At 45.9% G+C, this 19,774-nt stretch overlaps 1 protein-coding gene across 1 annotated transcript in view; it reads left to right on the forward strand.

Moving 5' to 3' along the window:
* Polr1a (RNA polymerase I subunit A) overlaps positions 1 to 19,774 on the forward strand; it is a 64,823-nt gene that overhangs the window by 4,913 nt on the left and 40,136 nt on the right. Inside the window, exons 4-13 of the mRNA XM_052720377.1 lie at positions 911 to 1,018; positions 3,542 to 3,627; positions 3,748 to 3,851; positions 6,978 to 7,085; positions 8,654 to 8,759; positions 9,014 to 9,176; positions 11,683 to 11,853; positions 12,043 to 12,165; positions 14,100 to 14,330; positions 18,482 to 18,736. Of these exons, the coding sequence (XP_052576337.1) occupies positions 911 to 1,018; positions 3,542 to 3,627; positions 3,748 to 3,851; positions 6,978 to 7,085; positions 8,654 to 8,759; positions 9,014 to 9,176; positions 11,683 to 11,853; positions 12,043 to 12,165; positions 14,100 to 14,330; positions 18,482 to 18,736 (1,455 nt within the window). The remainder of the gene's footprint in view (positions 1 to 910; positions 1,019 to 3,541; positions 3,628 to 3,747; positions 3,852 to 6,977; positions 7,086 to 8,653; positions 8,760 to 9,013; positions 9,177 to 11,682; positions 11,854 to 12,042; positions 12,166 to 14,099; positions 14,331 to 18,481; positions 18,737 to 19,774) is intronic.

Raw genomic sequence — 19,774 nt, forward strand, 5'->3', positions numbered from 1 at the left:
TAATCTTGAGTTGGATTGATCTGTAAATTTCCTTTCTCATATTGTCCTGTAGAGTTTGGGTACCTGTGTTGTTTCAGCCTTAAAAATGAGTTAAGGAACTTTTTTTTCTTTTGATATTTTTATTTTGCATGTTTGAGTGTTTTTGCTTGCATGTATGTGTGTTCCACATAACATGCCTGGTGCCCTGGAGGAGAGTGTTGGGTCTTCTGGAACTGCAGCTACAGAAGGTAGTTAGCCGCCATGTGGATTCTAGGAATCTAACTCAGGACCTTGTAAGAGAAGCTAATGCTCTTAGTTGCTGAGCTATCTTTACGGCCTCAAAAATTCTCTATAATGCCCTGAAAGAAAGCGTTTGTAGAAGAAATGCCCTGAAAGAAAGCGTTTGTAGGAGATGAGCAATCCCACAGGTCATCAGGATAGTGCCTGGCATCTCACATTTTGTAGTACTTCCATGCTGCTGGAGAGCCTTCATGGCATGCTTTGGAAAAGCACAGAGCTGAGGTTTGCACTAGGCACTCACAGCCCTCAGTAGAGATGAAGTCTAAGAAGCCTGGGCCGGTTTCTGCCAGTAGTAGAAATTCTCATCCTATTTGCCTCCAAGAAAACAAAGCTAAACAGTTAATCCACAGGCAGATTTGTCTACGAGAAAGAGAAGTGAGAGAAAGATTTTCCTAAGCCTTTAATTAAAGAAGTTATGCTTTTCTAGGGATTTGTTTTATCCCAATTTAGTTTTATTTTCACAAAAGTACTCATGGCTCCTATCTTTATTTTCTTTTTTTCTTCATAAAATGTGCAAATCGTTTCTTTTCCTCCTGTGGATTCCTTAGTCCTTGAAGAGGCCAGCCACAACCATGATGTTCATCAGACATTTACTGTATTGTAGTATTACAATAGTTTTCCTCTCTTTCAGTTTCTGGAAGAAACTGCTGACCCTTCCGCCTTTGAAATTCAAGAAGAGTTAGAAGAGTACACAAGCAAAATTCTGCAGAACAACCTCTTGGGGTCCCAAGGAGCACATGTGAGTTACCGCTGTCCCCCTTTCTGTAGCCCCTGACTTTCAGCCTGGTAACCACAGTTCCTCTATGCTGTCATCTGCATACGTCTCTGGCTTCCCAGGGTAGACTTAGGGTTCAGTCCCAGCTCTGCCCCTGTGAGCCCTGTGACGTGCACATTTCTAAAACGGCCAGAGTGTTCATTTCTTTCTCTTTATGGCTGCCAGCAGGGCTGCTAAGAGGATTAGATGACACTGGTTTAAGTAGAGCCTCTGGCAAGCAGTTGCGCTGAGCTGAGAACGCCATCTGTCCCTACCTCCACCCCTCCCCACCCCATACCGTCTCTAAAGCCCTGCTGCCTCATCTCTCCCTTAGCGGCCTCTGTGAAGGAATTTATCCGCTCAGTGAAGGAGTGAGGTAGCTAATATACTGCATCACTGACCTTCAAACTGAATTCACTTTATGACCAGGTATTATACCATTAAATAGCGCAGGGACCCATGGAGGTTCCAGAAGCCCTACAGTGGGACCTGGTAATAGCCAAGAGAAGCACCACTGTGGGAATGCTGAGAGCCATCTGGGGAAGTGGCAGGGAGGGGCCCAGCTCCACACAGAGATTTGTTTTAAAAGCTAAATGAACCCGTACTTATTCTTAATGGATTCATGGTCTCTCAGTCACAGCTTTCTGGAGAAGTTGATGTTCCTAATCTGATACTATGGATGAGAGTCATTCTAAACAGTCAGGACTTGTCTGGAAAGATGACATCATAGCTAAAGGCAGCAGTGACATTAAAGAAACCGCCTCTGCTTTTCTGCATGGAAACACGTTTCCTCCAAGAGTTGGCTGTTAGGACCGGAGAGGTGGCTCAGCAGTGCAGACCCGAGTCTGATTCCCAGCACCCATGTTGGATGGCTCTCAACCCCCTACCTCAGCGGGATCTGATGCCTCTGGCCTCCATGGTCACCTGTCCTCACCTGCACATATCTAGACACAGACAAACATATGTTCTCATCATTTTAAAACAAAAATTTAAGAAATGGAAGAGAGTCTACATTAACTCCCTTTCTAGAAACTTCTTTTTTCTTGGTTATGTTCTTGAAAAGCATAGTCCTGGCAAGGTTACTTAGGTTTGGGACAGTGAACTCCTTGATGTTCTGGCAGGGAGTGCTAATCTGGCCTGCAATGAACAGCGACTGCATCCTGGCAGAGGCTTTGGGGAGCTGGAAGTGCTTCGCCAGGGCCTCTCGGAGTGGGAGGGTTCTCAATTCCAGCTGTGCACGGCCTCCTGCTGCCTGCATTGCTGGTGCTCATGCTTCTGTTGCTAGTGACTGGTGAATGTCTGTGTCTTGGCTCATTTCATCTGGTAGTTCCATCATCAACTGTAGAGTCTTGCCCAAATGATTACCGATGGCAAGACTGAACAATTGGTGTTCATCTGCTGTAGCTGACTTCTCAAGTGCTGATATTAGGATATTGAGCAGATATGAATCTTTAATTATAGTCAGCACATCTTCAAAAATACTCTCAAAAGGTTGTAGTGTGTCAGTGCCAAAGTCCTTTTCTATAAAGTTCCGTCAGTTTAGGAGTCATTCTGTGTGCCTTTAACAAGAGAGACCTGTGAGCGGTGTTTATGGTACTGTACACAGATTCTTCTGGGCATTTTAGTAAATAAACAGAGAACGCAGAAGTTGCCTGAGGGACAAATAAACCATAGTACAAGAACTGGTACTGACCCATGTGGAGATAGTAATGTTTCCATGGCAAAGGCGCTGCATCATTTCCATCTGATACTGGGCTTCATCAAAGTGAGCATCATCTGTGTGCTCAGGGATAGAGAGCAGGTGGCAATTTCAAGATGACCTGCTACAGCCAGACCAGAAAGCACTTCTTGAGGAACCTCGGTGCCTTGTCCTTGGTGATACTTGGTTACCTTTAATATGACCACTTAGATAGCGATATCAAAGACTATTTTGTGGGATATTTTTGTTTAAGTAAGGGTATATTTTAGTAAATTTCTCTTGCTGTGATAAAACACCATGACCAAAGGCAGCTTAAGGACTGAAGAGTTTATATGCACTTATGGATCCAGAAGTGGCGTTGTAATGGCAGGAGGCCCCAAACTGAGAGACAGTCTTCAGCTACAAATAGGAAGCAGAGAGCAAACTGGACACGGGCAAGTCTGAACTCTTAATGCCTGTGCCCACTGATCTGCTTCCTCTAGCCAGGCCAAAGCCCCAAAGGTTTCATAACCTACCCAAACAGTGCCTTCAGCCAAGTGTTCAGATGCCTGCACTTGCAGGGGCGTATTTCTCATTCAAACCACCACAGGATGATTTTCTCTAGTTAAAATAAAAAGTGAAAAACCATTAAATACATACAGAGTATATTCTTTTCAGAATGACACTGCAGTGCAGGTGTGGTGGTACACATCTGTAATCTCATTACTTGAGAGGCTAAAGCAAGAAGATTACAAATTTGAGGCTAACCTGGGCTACAAAGTGAGACCCTACCTGAAAATAAGCCACTGTCATATTCTGACTTTAAACAGGTGAAAAATGTCTGCGAAAGCAGGAGCAAACTCATTTCTTACTTCTGGAAGACACATATGGCTGCTAAGCGATGTCCCCACTGCAAGTGAGTGTTGTCCATGAGCCTTTCCTGTTCCCTGGGTGAGCTGTTTTGGCCAGTCACTCAGCGCCATTATTAAATGTCTCATTGGGGATTGTTTCTCTCCGCACGTGCTCCCGAGTGTAGGACTGGACGGTCAGTAGTTCGGAAGGAGCACAACAGTAAGCTGACAATCACATATCCAGCCATGGTGCACAAGAAATCTGGCCAGAAGGATGCAGAGCCCCCAGGTAAGCAGGCTGGGTCTCTAAGGAGCTCTAGCCATGTTTCTCATATGTAGCCTCAAGTGAGTCCTGGCTTCTTAGGTCTGGAGGATGAATGTTCTGTCGTTTACCTTGAGTCTCTTGGCAAGGGTTGGTGTAAATAACAAATCTGTGCCAGTTTTGTTTTTGTTTTCTTGGTTTTTTGTTTGTTTGTTTTTTTTGTTTTTTTTTTTTTGAGACAGTTTTTTCTCTGTGTAACCCTGGAACTTGCTGTGTAGACCAGGCTAACCTTGAACTCAGAGATCCACCTGCCTCTGCCTCCCAAGTGCTGAGATTGAAAGTGTGCACCACCATCGCCTGGCTCTGTGTACTGGTTTTTAATAAACCTTTTATCGTGGAGTAAATTTAAACTTCTACAGGGTAGCAAGCATAGTGCATTCCCATAAATTCTTTATTCAGTTTTCCCAGTTGAACATTTTAGATTTCCCTAAGCATTCATCAGAACACACATGGGTGTGTCACTGTTAACTAACTTACAGACTTCATTTGAAGCTTGCTTGCTTTTCTGGTCATGGCCTTTCTGTTTCCTAGGACCCTGTTTAGAAAGACTGCTAAGTGTTGTTTGATAGTGAACAGCTAATAGCACAGGAGTGGGTTTTCCTTCTCCCTGCAGATAGCCATGGCAACATTATCTCCTACTGCCACATGACAGTTGCTACGTGACCCCCTGGGCTAGCCTAGAAAATGCTAAGACACTGAAAACAGATGTTCAGAATTTCAGACAGTAACTCCAGTTGGGGGGATGGGGCAGGTGTCCAGTGATAAAGGAGCCTTTGAGGTCCTTTGCCAAGCCCATTCATTTGAGGTAATCTTTTGTTGTAACTGCAAGAATAAGGGACAACCAGAAGTCTAGGCACTAGAAACCTGTAGAAAACAGCCTTTGTTTTAGCCTTAGGATTGATTTTTTGTTTGTTTGTTTTTGTTTTTTATTTAATAACTCTTTGGTTGGGAGGAGTTTGAGACAGGGTCTCTCTACATGATCCTGCTGTCCTGGAACTCACTATGTAGACCAGGCTGGCCTTGAACTCAGAGATCCTCCTGCCTGTCTCCCAAGTGCTGGCTTAAAGGTGAGCACCATCACATCCGGCATAAATAACACTGAAATATTATTTACCCACATTGGGCCGGCGAGATGGTTCAGCTGGTAAACCAGACAACCTGAGTTCAATCTCCAGGACCCACATGGTGGGAAACCAGAACCGACTCTGGAAAGTTGTCCTCTGACCTTTGCCGTGCCATGCACTGTGACATACACATCCACTCCATAATAGATAAAGAATTTTATTAATTAAGGGAAAGATTGACTAAAATACAATACAGAGCAAAGCAGTGTTGTTGTTTATGGAGAGTTTAGAATACGTGTAATGTGTTCCAGCTGGCAGCTATCACCTGTGTGCTAGGCACTCTCTAGTGCTGGAACACAAGCAGAGCATGGTTCCTGCCCTGATAAATCCAGAAAAGAGATTTCAGTTAAGGCATCCAGGAAATGCTGACAGTTTTGAGCTCTAAGTATCCTGTAGAGGATACTTAAATTACCTTTGTTCTTTATCTGGGTGTTAGAAGTTGGCCTCTTGAACGGCAACCCCAAATACAATTTTCTACTTAATCTGGGCAGAGCTAGTAATCAGCTTCTCAGAGAATCTTGCCTAGTCTGAGAGGCCAACTTCACCTGCTAATGTGGTATTTCTAAAGTCAGTATATTTGAATCTGTAGAAATCTTCACATAGGGACTAGCAAGAACACTCAGTGGATGAAAGTACTTAGGGTCCAAACCTGTGTTCTGTCCCAGAACCCATACTGGAAGAAAGAAGCAACTCCTAAAAGTTGCCAGAAGACGGCTTCCATATGCGTGACTTCCATGTGGTGCAGGGTGGTACATGTGCTCTCACATTCACACAATAAAGAAAAAAATCTTCAGATGTATTACTTCTGTGACTCTTCCTGGTGAATACCATGTGCAAAAAATGTTAAGTGTTGTCTTACAGTACTGCAAGGTGTATTCTACTAGTAATTAGTATCCCAGCCCAATAATGTTTGCTCAGAAAAGCAAAATGCTGGAATCAAGCTGAATGTCCAAATAGAAGAGTATGTTTAAATAGGAAACTTCCTCAGTAGAGTATCATATAGCCAAAAATATGATTGGAGCCAGGCATGGTGGTGCATGCCTTTAATCCCAGCACTCAGGAGACAGGCAGGCAGATCTCTGAGTTTGAGGCTAGCCTAGTCTACAGAGCGAGTTCAAGAGTAGCCAGGACTACACAGAGAAACCATGTCTCAAAAAACAATTAAAAATTTTTTTTTAATTGGTGATAGGAGCTGGGTATGGTAGCATAGACTATCTAAACCCAGCTCTCAGGAGGTAGAGACAGGAGGATCAGGACTTCAAGGCTAGCCTGGACTGCATAAGATTGTCTCAGTAACAAACAAAAAAGTGGTCAGATGAAACCTATGTAGCAATTGTTCATGTGTTCCTCTGATAACACCAAATGAAGAGTTCTGATGAAAATAAATCCATGCAGCCTGATGGTGGTGGCACACACCTTTAATCCCAGCACTTGGGAGGCAGAGGCAGGCGGATCTCTGAGTTCAAGGCCAGCCTGGTCTATAGGGAGAGTTCCAGGACAGCCAGGACTGTTACACAGAGAAATCCTGTCTCCAAAAGCAAAAACAGTAGCAACGACCAAAAAGAAAGAAAGAAAAGAAATCCATGCAAGATTTTTGTAGTCTTGAGGTAATATTTCATTGTGTAGCCCACACTGTCCTAAAACTCATGATCCTTCTGCGTCATCCTCCTGAATACTGAGGAAGTAGGCCTGCACCACTGTGCCTGGCAAAATTTCAATGTCATATAAAGTACTTAGATGAACCAAAGTACTGGAAAAGAATATTTAAAAGTGAAAATAGCTTTATCAATAATATGAGCAGGTGGTGATGGTCTCTTACTCTACCTCTCTGGTTTTATATGGTAGTTCGTTGTTTTCATTACTCTGGAAATTAGAGTACAGGTGGAAATCTGGGTTGAAAAGTTTGATGTTTGTGGTCAAGTTTCAAGCTTTTTAGAATAAGGACAAAAATGGATCTATCTCGTTACAGAAGAAGTACCAGCAGCTCCAGGAATTGAAGAAGCCCTGATGGGGAAGCGAGGGTACCTGACACCTAGCAGTGCCCAAGAGCATCTTTTTGCCATTTGGAAGAATGAAGGTGCTAGAGAAACAGCCTCTGTCTGTGGACTTTGATTTCCTGGTTCATTTCACTAGCCCGCCCTCTTACTTCCTTAACCAAAGTTCTAATTAATGTAACCCTCTTACTTCCTTAACCAAAGTTCTAATTAATGTAGCTTTCCCCTGAAACCCATCCACAGGCCTGGGGCAGGCTTCAGGACACATTGACTTAGGGCCGTAAAGGAGCAGGGGAGGCCACCCCAGCACTAAGAATTTAATGTACTTGAGTCCAGTCACTCCTACACTGATGACTTTCTGGAAGTTTCATTGTCACTCACCTGTTTTAAATGCCCATTAAAAAAAAAAAAAGATGTTTTTGCCAGGTGTGGTGATGTAGGCCTTTAGTCCTAGCACTTGGGAGGCAGAGGCAGGCAGATCTCTTGAGTTCCAGGCCAGCCTGGTCTATATAGTGAGTTCTAAGACAGCTGGGGCTATGTACTGAGACCCTGTCTTAAACCCCATCCCAGCTCCCAGAAAAAAAGATCGTTTAAATGTTCTATAGGAATTCCTTTTGTGAATCAAAGAGTTTTGTACATTCCAGTTCCCCACAGAAAGGGAAATCTCTGTTCTTTTGGATATATAACACCCTATGCAGGCTACTCAATCCTCACATCCATCTTCTAAGAGGGTGTCCTCGGACGCTGACTCTGCTCTCCTGTGTTAGTGCTCACAGATAAGCATGGTGTTAACAGGTTATCAGGAATGAAAGAGTAAGCAAGTTAGTGAGATGCTGTCTGTGGCAGGTTTTATTTGTTTCTCCAAGCTATCTTTGGTCACCTGAAACTTAAAATACGTCTTTGATCCAGTTTGCACAAGAGCCTTCTTGGCATATATGGGGGGGGGGGGGAATGTTACTTTTTTCCCCTGAGATTTTGAAACAGGGTTTCTCCTTTGCCTTGGCTGTCCTGGAACTCACTCTGTAGACTAACTAGGCTGGCCTCCTCAGAAATCCACCTGCCTCTGCTTCCCAAGTGCTGGGATTAAAGGCCACACTGCCCAGTTTGTCTTTTGTTTTTAAAAGGCTAAACTTTATTTTGATTTGGTTTTGTTGTTGTTTTTTTTTTTAATGTATATTGGTGTTGGGTATCCTGGAACTGGAATTACAGACAGCTATGAGCCGCCATGTGGGTGCTAAGAATTGAACCTGGGTCCTCTGCAAGAACAGCTATTGCTCTTAACCACTGAGCCATCTCTCCAGCCCCGGTTTTGTTTGCTTTGTTTTTAATTTCAATTAGTTTTGTCTGGAGTCCAAAGTAGCAAATATTTAATTATGTGTGTTAAGATTACAAGTCTAAGAGGGTGATTAAAATGTCCTGTTCCTGCATGGCTCATTTCCTTACTCAGGTACTATTGTCCCTGGGTATCTTTATGCTATCTTACTTCCATACAAGCTGTCATATACCCAGGCTGGTTTGGGTTGGTTTTTATGAAAAACTGTTTTCTAACTACATATGATCCTATACCCTGGTTTTTTTTTCCTCAGTAATATTTTTATGTCCTTAAACATAGGCTTAAATGGTCTTGTTGGTTACTTTATTTCAAACACAGGGTTCTTCCTGAATTACCTTTTTTCGGGATTGGATGATATTGGCATGGAGTCCAGTTTCAACCCCAGCATGTTCTTTCTAGATTTCATAGTGGTGCCGCCCTCCAGGTAATGCCTTTTAACTTACTTTTTATGAAAAGGGTGGACTGAGGAATTGAGCAAGGACTTGTAGGGCCTGGAAGGGTTGGGGCACTGAGAAACCAAGAAACCGTCAACCTAAGGCTGCAGGTAGGGGCCTGGTCATTCTCTGTTATTTGGTTGTCCTAGATATGGATGGTTGTTTGAGTAGGTTGCCTTGTGTTAATTCAGTAAGTAGGTTAAGAGGCTGAAGACCATTCCTGGAATCTTACATCACACTGTAGGTATCGTCCCGTCAATCGCCTTGGGGACCAGATGTTTACTAACGGCCAGACGGTGAACTTGCAAGCTGTCATGAAGGATGCAGTTTTGATCCGGAAACTTCTGGCGTTGATGGCCCAAGAACAGAAGCTGCCCTGTGAGATGGCAGAACTCACCCCAGACAAGGTCAGGGCTGCCTCAGTGCTGATATAATAGGCTTGGTTAATGACTGGTGTGATCAGAACTACACACTTGGTTCTAACCCTTTGTAGACACAGATGCTATGGCTGCTGCAAGATGGTACCTTCAGTGGGCAACACTCCTGGAGCAGTGTGGATTGTTGGGACAAGCACAGGCCTGGTTATAGATAAATCGAGGTGTAGTTTAGGTTCTGTGTGCAGTGACCATGCCAGTGGTTTTAGTCAAGTGACTTTGATTTCTTGGACTCATCTCCACTATAAAGTGTATGTAATTTATAGTGAGGTTTCACACCTCGGCTCTTCTGCACCACTAGCTGCCAGTAAGGCAAATAGTCATCCTCCCTCAGGCTCTAAGAATGTGTGTTTTAGGCTCATTAAGGTCTTCAGCAATGCAACCAGGACAATGTAGAATGGGATTTTCTAGAATAAGGCTGTCCCCACTGACTTTCCTTAGCCCTTTCACTATTCTGGGTCTTATACCAACTCTAGTGAACATAAAGCTGAATTAGGTACTTAGAACACTTGCCAAGGTCACTCCCATCCCTGAAATGTGGTCGGGATGCAAATAGAAATGGCCTCCAGCCTTAGAGAGACAAGCCTCTCAGACTCCCTGCCAGCTGCTCAGACAGCCCTACTGTTAGCCAGGAATGTCACAGGGTAGCACCACTGTTCTCCTCTCTCCAAGAGAGGGTTCTCTGTGTAGCTTTGATGCCTGTCCTGGATCTCGCTCTGTAGCCCAGGCTGGCCTCGAACTCACAGAGATCCAGCTGCCTCTGCCTCCCCAGTGCTGGAATTAAAGGCGTGCACCACCACTGCCCGGCTCGCAGATGTGCTTTTTGTAGATCCTCAGTGTAAGAGAAGTTGCCATCTGCAGGCCCTGGAGACAAAAGACCATAGGATAACCAAATCCAATGACTAGGACTGAGAATTTTATTTTCGTGTCCCTTGAGAGTAGAGACAAACTTTTGTCAGCAATAGCAGGGCTTGGTCTCTAGAACAACAGTACCATCTTGATCCCTGTGATTCATTAGACATACTCTTGTCTTTTCCCTGTTTGTGTTCATCATTGTGTTCCCATGGCAGTGCTTTCCCAGGAGCTGCTCGAGGGACAGGGGCATACCAGAGCCCGTGGACAAGGTCTTGTTCATTTCAACAGTGGTCATGTGGCTCTGAACCAGCCAATTCTGTAAGCCATGGGTTCAACTCGGCGGGCCTCTGCCTTCATGCACGTGATGTTGCCTGCAGAACTACATGGACCCTCCTAGATGATTCCTTTATTCCTCGGTTGTGGGGATAAACCCAAATTATCACCATGACACTGTCATCTACTGGATCATCTCCTGCCCTCAACCTTGACACACTGATAGTTTTTTTCTCTCATTTGTACTACAGTGGAGGACCTGTGAAAATCAAATCTCCTAGGCCATTTGCAGCCAAATGGGGCCAGCAGGTAGTGCTTGGCCAGTAGGTGGTGCTCTAAGGCACCCTAGGACCTCTGTCCATCTCTTCCCTGGGCAGAGAATAGGAGAAGCGGAAGACAGTAGGGATAGAAATATTTTTAAATGATTAGATGAATATGTAAGATTGAAGACCATCCTGTACTTAATCTAACCCACTTTGGGACTTATAGACATACAATATTATATGTCAAACCCTTTTCTTTTTAAGAAATTATTTGACCTACATGAAAGTAGTAGTAATGCTATTGTTGCTATTTATTGTTTATCATTATTTGGAGATGGGGTCTCATGTAGCCCATGCTGGCCTTTAGGTCCCTATATAGCCAAGTCTGACCCTAAACTTAATTCTCCTGCTGCCACTTTCCAAGTGCTAGAATTACAAGTGTGTACCATGCCACAGTTCATGTGGTGCTGGGGGAGGCGCTCAGGGCTTCCTGCATGTTGGCAAGCCCTCCAGCTGCATTTCTATGAATTACTGACTCTTGTTTTCCAAACCTTTAGCTAAAGTGGCAGTTCCACATGAAACTCACTTGTCTGGTGGAAGCCTCAGAAGTGGAGTGCACACAGGGAGGGCTGCTAAGGCTCTCTTAATTTTGGTGGACAAGTCATTAGGAAGCTTATATTTTATTTTATTTTTTTTTTAATCTTAGTTTAGTTTTGATTTTTGAGACAGGATTTTGCTGTGTAGTCCAGAAGGGTCTCAAGACTCTCCTGCCTCAACTTCTCAAGAGGCTGATGATTACAGGTGTGTAATGTAGTGCTGCTGTGCTTATGAATTGAGTTCATTTTACTACCAGAAAAGACAAGCTGATACATATGTAATGGGGTGACCGATACATACTGACAAGTTTAGTTCTCATCCGTCAGCCTCAAAGGCTGACTCCAGTTTTACATCTCCAAGGCTGACTCCAGTTCTATCAGCTCAAAGGCTAAGCTCGTTTTTTGTTTTGTTTTGTTTTAAATCAGAGCTAGGTTGAGTAAAAAACAAGTGTTTCTCCACTCATTCCTATTTCCTTGGATTTATCTTCCCAGGAAAACGACTCTTCAGTTGCTATCGACCGATCCTTTTTAAGTATGCTTCCAGGCCAGTCTCTCACAGATAAACTTTACAACATTTGGATTCGCCTTCAGAGCCACGTCAATATTGTGTTTGACAGCGAGATGGACAAATTAATGTTGGAGAAGTACCCTGGCATAAGACAGGTGAGCAGTGAGTGGGAATCCCGTCACAGCTGGTGAGGGTCAGTAATAAAGAGCTAACAGCTGGTCTACATGCCCAGCTCCCATCTGCACGTTTATAAATGCACACTATACACACTGGCACAGAAGCAAGAAAATAGTAAACATAATGGAATTATTTAATAGTCTGTCACTGTTCTTTGCTCTTTACAGATCCTAGAGAAGAAGGAAGGCCTGTTCCGGAAGCACATGATGGGAAAGCGAGTTGACTACGCAGCCCGCTCAGTCATCTGCCCAGATATGTACATCAACACCAATGAAATCGGAATTCCCATGGTGTGTTGTTGGGGAGAGGCAGCTGGGAGATGGGTGTGCCGTAAAGGTCTGGGGACAGAGTTTGGTGGTAGATCAGCATGGCTCCAGTGGGGATAGCTTCTAGTGCTTCATATGTGGAAGAAGAGCCTGTAGGGAAGGAGCTTGAGGTGCATAATGGGGTTGCCATCCTATTAGAAGACTTTTGTTCTGAAGCTCTAGGGAATTCCCAGCAGGTTGTTCCACATCCTGTATCTGTATCTTATTCTTGCCAGTCTTAGCCTAGTTTTTAAGCCTTCCATGTCTAACTGAGTCCATGATGGGAGAAGAAGAGGGCAAGGGGATTTCAATCCCCTTGGGTAGCTGGCAGCGGAGAGTGGGAGAGCCTCAGAAAGGCAGTGTGTGTGTGTCACCTGTCCCTCCCGGGGCCAGGGTGAGCGGCTCGCCTGTTCACCCATTAACGTTCCCTTGGTGAGCCAGCTTCCTTTTCTCACTTCCCCTCCAGTTAAATTAAAGCCTTGGTGCTCATCAGCAGCAGCTCTCCGACCTACTTCCTCCTTAATGGGCCCTGAGGTCAATAATTCGAAGATGGTTTAATTCCCTCTGTGCAGAGTTTCATTTCCTTACATGCCACCCTGCCTCTCTTGGGGAAGCTGGTAATGCGCAGAGCTAAAGTGTTCTGATTCTTCAGCACACTTTGGCCTCCTGGGCGCGAGCCTGACGTGTCAAGAACAGGCAGAGAAGGTTCTCCCCTGCGTTTATTGCCTCCCTGGAACCACAGGGCCTTACCTGCAGAAGCTGGACTGTATACCAAAGGAAGGCGTTCTGAAAGCCAGCTGTAATAGTCTCCAGTTTGAAACCCTGGAAGAAAAGGCCCAGGACATGTTAATTTTCTTCTCTAGACAGAATGTAGAAGCCACCCTGGCTTTGACCATAATGTCTAGAGTGTCCTTAGCTTTGAAGGGGACCTTTAGTGAGGCCTTGCCTTCTACTGTCACAGAATTCTGACCTCTTTTTCTGGATCTGGGTTTATTTACTAATGGCTTGTATCCTGAGGAGAGACTCTAATGCTGTCCACCCTACCCCAGTTCTCAGAGTCGTGTGGGCCTGGGGTTCTTGCAGGGTAACTAGGAAGAACGGGGTGAGTAAAACAGCTGCTCTTCTCTCCTGCCCTCCCCCACAGTGCACCAGAGGTGGTGTGGGAACCAGGAGGTGAGATGAAGTGAGAATGAGCTACAGCCTGGCAGGGAGCCACACACCAGAGCAGTGTCTCCTCAAGCCTTGGGCCAAGTGGTACCCAAACAGTAAACAAGTCCATTAGCACAAAGTAGAAGGTGGGATCATGCCGGAGCTTATTCACTGCTCCTACACAAAGACCTGGGGCATTAACTTCCTGAGCTCTGTAGTCTTTGGTGCACTTCTGTGTTGAAGTATCAAATAAATAAAAATCAGTGATTCAGAAACTCACTTATTTTAGAGCAGGTTTCAGGTCTAGTGTTGACAAAAGAACACTTAATGTTCTAGGTCTCAGAATTGCAAATCCATTTCCTCTCAAACGCCACTGACTGGTGCTTTGCCTGGGCTCAGCCAATGTACCCTGATCAGTTAGTTAGTGATACCTGCTAAGATGTGGAGGGGTGTGGTGGCTCTCCAGCAAGTGCCCCGTACCCCTCCTTTGGTGACACTGACTTTATTGGCACATGGCAAAGGGGTGAAGTTTCAGTGTGCATTTAAGAAAACTAACGCATACATTGCCCAGTCTGTTCTCTTAAGGGAGCAAGCAAAGTGAAATGGGGCCACAGAGGAGATAGATGTTGTTCTACCTACAGAAAGGCCTTGGCTAGGCAGACAGCTCCCCACAGTTTGGGAGGAAATCAGACACTCATTTTGTTAGCTTCTGTATTCCTGGAACCTTTGTCTGCCCATCCTGAATTTGGACATGCAATCCTTGTTTCTAGGTATTTGCCACAAAACTGACCTATCCTCAGCCGGTCACCCCCTGGAACGTGCAGGAACTGAGACAGGCAGTCATCAACGGACCCAACGTGCACCCAGGAGCCTCCATGGTCATCAATGAGGATGGCAGTCGTACAGCCCTGAGCGCAGTGGACGCTACACAGCGGGAGGCTGTGGCCAAACAGCTCCTGACACCAGCCACAGGGGCTCCGAAGCCCCAGGGGACGAAAATTGTGAGTAAATGAGTTTTGGTCAGTTCTGTAGTTCCTGTCTGGTTCCTGCATGCTGCCTTTGAAAAGGACTTCTCAAAGGTGGTACTCGGATCAGTAGCAGCTTCACTGGAGCTAGGGAGAGAGAGAATTTGACCTCACCCCTCATTCTTAATTAGCATCTCTGGGATTGACTATCTGCAATAATGGATGCAAGCCCAACGGAGTTCCCCTCCGCCTAGAAGGAACTTTGGAGGAACAGAGACACACTCTAGGCTTGGCATGGTGGCCATTGGTCCCTACTGATGTCCGGGGCTGACAACAGCACTGTAGGCCAGTCCTCTGGCTTCCCTGATTTTCAAACTGCCCTCCATTAGAACAGCAATACTACTTGAGCTCGTTTCTGCTCTGTGCCGTTTTGCTTTGGTGACAGAGACACCATTCAGACAGATAGATAGGTCAGGGTACCAGTTTTGTTCTTTGTCAGGTGAGTACATTGTCAGGGTGTTTGCTGGGAGCTGTGTGAGGGAGTCAAGAAGCAGCAAGGTTTGTTTCACTTTGATGAATCCAGGCAAGTGTAAAATCATCTTCCCGTTCACTTAGATCAAACAGTTGCAGTGAGAAGAAAGGTTCCAAGAGGGGTACGCAATGAGGGCTCAGTAGTACTGGGGTCCCACTCTGTGCTCAGGCTTTGCAAGGTCATGACCCTGACAGGGGTTGCCATTAAATATGTGCTGTAAGCCAGGAGTGAACAGCGAGAGAGACAGAGTTCAGAGCCCTCAGGCTGAGGAAGTAGGCGGTAAGTAGCCAGGGACATCTGAAAAGTAAGTCAGCAGTGGTCTGACATTGTTGGGGTATAAGGATAAGGAGAGGCACTGGAGTGCTTTCTTCAGGTGGCCCAGGTACTTCTGTGGGCTCAGGTGAGGCTAGGCAAAGGGTGGGACAGGAGTTCCACTGAGGGAGGCTGCCAGCCACAGTGTGCTAGGCACTTCACGTGAAGCCAGTGAGAGATTCCAGAGAAGCAGTGAGGGTGAATGAGAGTGGCCCAGGTGATTATCTTCCAGCCTGGGCTCCAATCCTTACCAAGCTCATCCGGCCGCCTTTTGAAAGCAAAGGCTGTCTTTGCCTTTTCTGCTAGTCCACCTTCCAACCCAAACTGTTTAAGCTCTCCACAGCCGGCTCCATCGCCTTTCAGGCTTTGCATATGCTTGGAACTCTTTGCCCTCCTTATGACTCCGTGACTGATTCCTGCTGTTCCTTCAAGCCTCAGCCCAGCCCTCTCTTCTCTAGGATCAGAGTAAATATCTTAAACTTAATCAGTTTTGCAGGCTTCAGCTCTTACTACATAGTGTAAAAGCAAGTGTAGACAAATGATATGTGTCCGAAAATATTTATTTACAAAACCGGGAAAAGCCGGCTGCAGACAGTAGTTACCGCTCCTGAAAACCATGTTGGTACCTGCTGTGCTCCCCAGCCCATAGTGTAGACCCTCACCCCTCTCCCTGCTTCTTCCTCTGGCCACATTGTCCACCCATCTGTCTGTGTTTGAGTTCCCCATTCCCGTGCAAAGACAGGAGAAGACTTTGAAAGAAAAATGGTCCTTCCATAGGTCCTGGCACTCGGGATGGCAAGTTTCACATCAGAATGTCAGTAATGTGATGTAAATAAAGGATACTCTGACCTACGTGTTCATGCACTTCTAGTTTGTCATTTTGAAGGACTTTGGGCATTCACTACACAGAGCTCAGGACAGAAGACCTGGGAGAGGTGACGAAGCAGGAGGCTGAGGATTAAGTTTCAGGTTAGGTAGGGGGAAGGGTTTCAGAAAGGTCATTTTCCCTGTGACGGAGGTGACCCCTGTCCTTTCCCCCGGGCCTCATCATGAAGGAAGTGGCCAGGGTAGCGTAGGCTTGTTTCCCTGCTTGGCAGCTGCCCTAAGCAGCCTCTGGCCTCATGCCTGCCTCTGCAAACTCTGACCCGGGCACTGGGGCACACTAATTTTCACCACAGTATTTATTTAGTGACAAGAGAAAGGAAAGGCCTTGGTTTGGGTTGGCAAGGGGAGTGCCCTGTGGTCCAGGTTTCTGTTTGGCTTGGCCAGTATCTGGCAGACTGGCCTACATCTATCTCTTCTCAGCTGCAGTGAATTTGCTTATGTTGGGTTCACTAGACTCAGATCTTAGGCACAGCCTGCTTTTTGGGCCTGGGCCACAGATCTGGCCAACTTTTCCCTTGAGACGCTAAGGAAAGAAAACCTCGGGCTGTGTGACGCACTGAGTCCGCCAGTGCCTTGGGCAGACGCTCATGGGAATCCTCAGGGTTCAGGTCTCCTTGGAAACACAGGGAGGACTCGGGTGTGGGCATAGGAAGGTTGGAATTTCTCGGGAAGTGAAAACACAGACCCTGTGCTCTTAGGATTGTTCTTCTGAGGGAACTTGAGCAGAACCGACAAGGACTGTGGGAGGAGGGGGAGAACTAAATCTCTTCACAGCCTGAAGCCCAGCTTTAGCCAGCTTCCCAGTGTGCTCTCAGACATATGGGCAACAGAAGGATACTAGACCTGTTTCCTCCCGCCTCTTAACTGCTGCGTGCGACCCAGAGGAGACCTGAGGAGGAGAGATGATTACCAAGGGTCCATATCCTCTGGGCACCTTACCTTTATGCAGTGTTTTTAAAAGTGTAGTCAGCTTCGAGAGAGGTGTCTGTCAAAGGAGCATGACAGAGTGGCTTTGAAGGGGGAAAGTGTGATCGATGTGTGTCTTGAAGGGTAAAGTTCCTTGTGCTTTTTGTTCTTTAGAGTTGGGATCTTCTGGTTTTCTCCCATCATTCGTGTGGCTTTCCCTGCTTTCTTACTACCTGTATTCATTGGGGAGGAAGTAAGAGGACACACATGCCATGGCATGTATGTGGAATCAGAAGACAGCTTTCAGGAGCTGGTCCTCTCCTTCCACCATGGGGGTCCCGGGGATCAAAGTCAGGCTGTCCGGCTCAGTGGGAAGTGCTTTTATGAGAGTCATCTCTGGCAGGCAGAGCAGGAGGACCCCAAGTTTGAGGTCAACTTTGACAACACAAGACCCTGTTTACAAAAAACTACATTTGCAGAAGTAATATGTATTCTCATATGAGCAATACCAAGGTCTGTGGTGGTGAAGATACTACTGTGTGCCTTCCTACCCTTCCTTCTGAGTCCACGCCCGAGACCTGTCCTTGAGGACCTGCACACCTTTCCCACGTGCAGCTGCCCCAGATGCAGTTGGCTTGGTTTCCAGACATTGCATCCTCTCTCCTTACCTGCTGCTGGGGCCTTATTTTTTTGTTTTCTTTGTGTTAATACTTCTTTCATCATCACACTCAGACTAGTATGCATTTAATCTAGTGTCTGTTACCACTGCATAGCATTCTCTAATGTGCATACACTGGGATTCACTGCCGCTTCTGTGGGGCAGTTGGGATATTTCTGCTTTTTTCCTACTGAAAACAGGGCTGCATAAACATACATTCTTTTTGCTTACCTTGATGCTTTTTCCCTCCTGAAAGGCTGAAAGGAAATGTTTTGAATGTTTTAAGGGGTATTTTCAGAACATTTTCCCCAAAGATTATGACAGTTTTTAGTTTTTACACTTGTTTTGAATATTTGAAGTACAGAATGTTTTCAGGGGTCACTGAACTGAGGCTCACAAGCCTTGTCATCCAGTCCTGGATGTTCTGTGAGAAATTGAGCTAATTACTGCCAAACTGTGTGATTCATGTGTGACCTTGGGGGGATTTGAGAAACCTGCCAAGTTCTTTGAAACCCATGGAAGCTTGCAGTCTTGAGGAATTTTATCTGTTTCTGTTACCTCTCAGAGAAGAGCCTAGGGCTCTGCATGGCTGTGCATTCTGGAAAAGTTGATGTTTGCTGCGCAGACGTGTGGCCGGCCATGCATTCTTCTTACACCTCTGAGCCTAGAAGTGGATCTGAGCTGTGAACGGCCAAGAGCAGAGGGGCCTGGCGAGAATATCTCAGAGTTTCTAGAGCTTTTCTCTAGATCAAAAATTCCCCTTTGATTTAGTTGACTAGAACACGAGCCTTACAGAGCTCACCCAAGCTTACGTGGTAAGCCCTTGGAGGGATCGGTGATACTGTCCAAGTTCCCACCGCACTCATCTGCTCTTCTTCCTTCTGCCCCCCCCAGGTGTGCCGGCACGTGAAGAACGGGGACATTCTCCTCCTGAACCGACAGCCTACCCTGCACAGACCCTCCATCCAGGCCCACCGTGCCCACATCCTGCCTGAAGAAAAGGTCCTGCGCCTCCATTATGCCAACTGCAAAGCCTACAATGCTGACTTTGATGGAGACGAGATGAACGCCCACTTCCCCCAGAGTGAGTTGGGCCGAGCTGAAGCCTATGTCCTGGCCTGCACTGATCAGCAGTATCTTGTTCCCAAGGTAAGTCTGACCTTGAGACCATGCCACGGTCATCACCAGCTTGACTTGGTGTGCTAAGCCTGGGACTTGGCTGGTGGGCAGCTCCAGGACAGGAGTGTGTGGAGCAGGAGGTCCTAGGTTCTTCACAGTGTGTTTTTCAGCTCTTAGTGCTTAAAATTAAGGAGACATTTTGTCTTCTGGTGGCTTGAAATGTTAGGAGAAAACCTGGGGCAGCCATCCTAGTGTGTGTATTAAAAAATGCGTAAATATGAAACTGTATGTAAAATGAAATGAACTGAACAGGTTATATTTAATATGATTTTAGGGTGTACCACTTGGTATTGGATAACCACTTAAGGGGCTTATTCCTGGGGTAAACTATTTGTCCTAGCATTCTTTAGTTCGCTGTCTTTGTCTAGGGTTGGGGCCCTGTGAGATTTTCCCCTTCCATGTGAGCATGTGTATTGGTATTGGTATTGTTCGGGTCTTGTTTAGGCAGCCATATTGTTGAGACATCATGGTTAAAGCCTGTCATTTCTAGGAGGCACAGTCTCACAGCAGACTTCTGGTCCTCTGGCTCTCACTTTCCGTCCTCTCTTTGGTCATGTTCCCTGTGCCTAGGTGCAGTAATTGTGTACGAATAGATTGTACACCTACACACGCACACCCACAACACACACACCCCCACAACACACACACACACACACACGTGTGGTTATAGATCTGTCAGTTGGGGCTAGCTACTAGGTTAGCTGTTCTCTTCGTTTTGACCAGTTGTAGTTTCCTTTGATGAGGGTGAGAGGGTGTATGGGTAAGTATTTAGACTACAGTTAGGAATCAGCTATGTAGTAAAGTGTCGGTAGTAGTTGCTCCTATAACCTCACTAGCCCCAGGTAGTTGGCTGAATTTCCAGTACCAGGCATAGCTTCCTTTCTCTTGAGTGGGCTGTAAGTCCAGTGCGACAGCTGTGAGTGACTGTTGGGACATGAATGCCGCTATTGCACCCTCACAGATTCCTTGCTGCGCTGGTCATTATTGTGATTCATAGGCATCAAAGCT

Source organism: Peromyscus californicus, unplaced genomic scaffold (genome assembly GCF_007827085.1).
Source record: "Peromyscus californicus insignis strain IS unplaced genomic scaffold, ASM782708v3 Scaffold_6__1_contigs__length_162567912, whole genome shotgun sequence".
Lineage (NCBI taxonomy): Eukaryota > Metazoa > Chordata > Mammalia > Rodentia > Cricetidae > Peromyscus > Peromyscus californicus.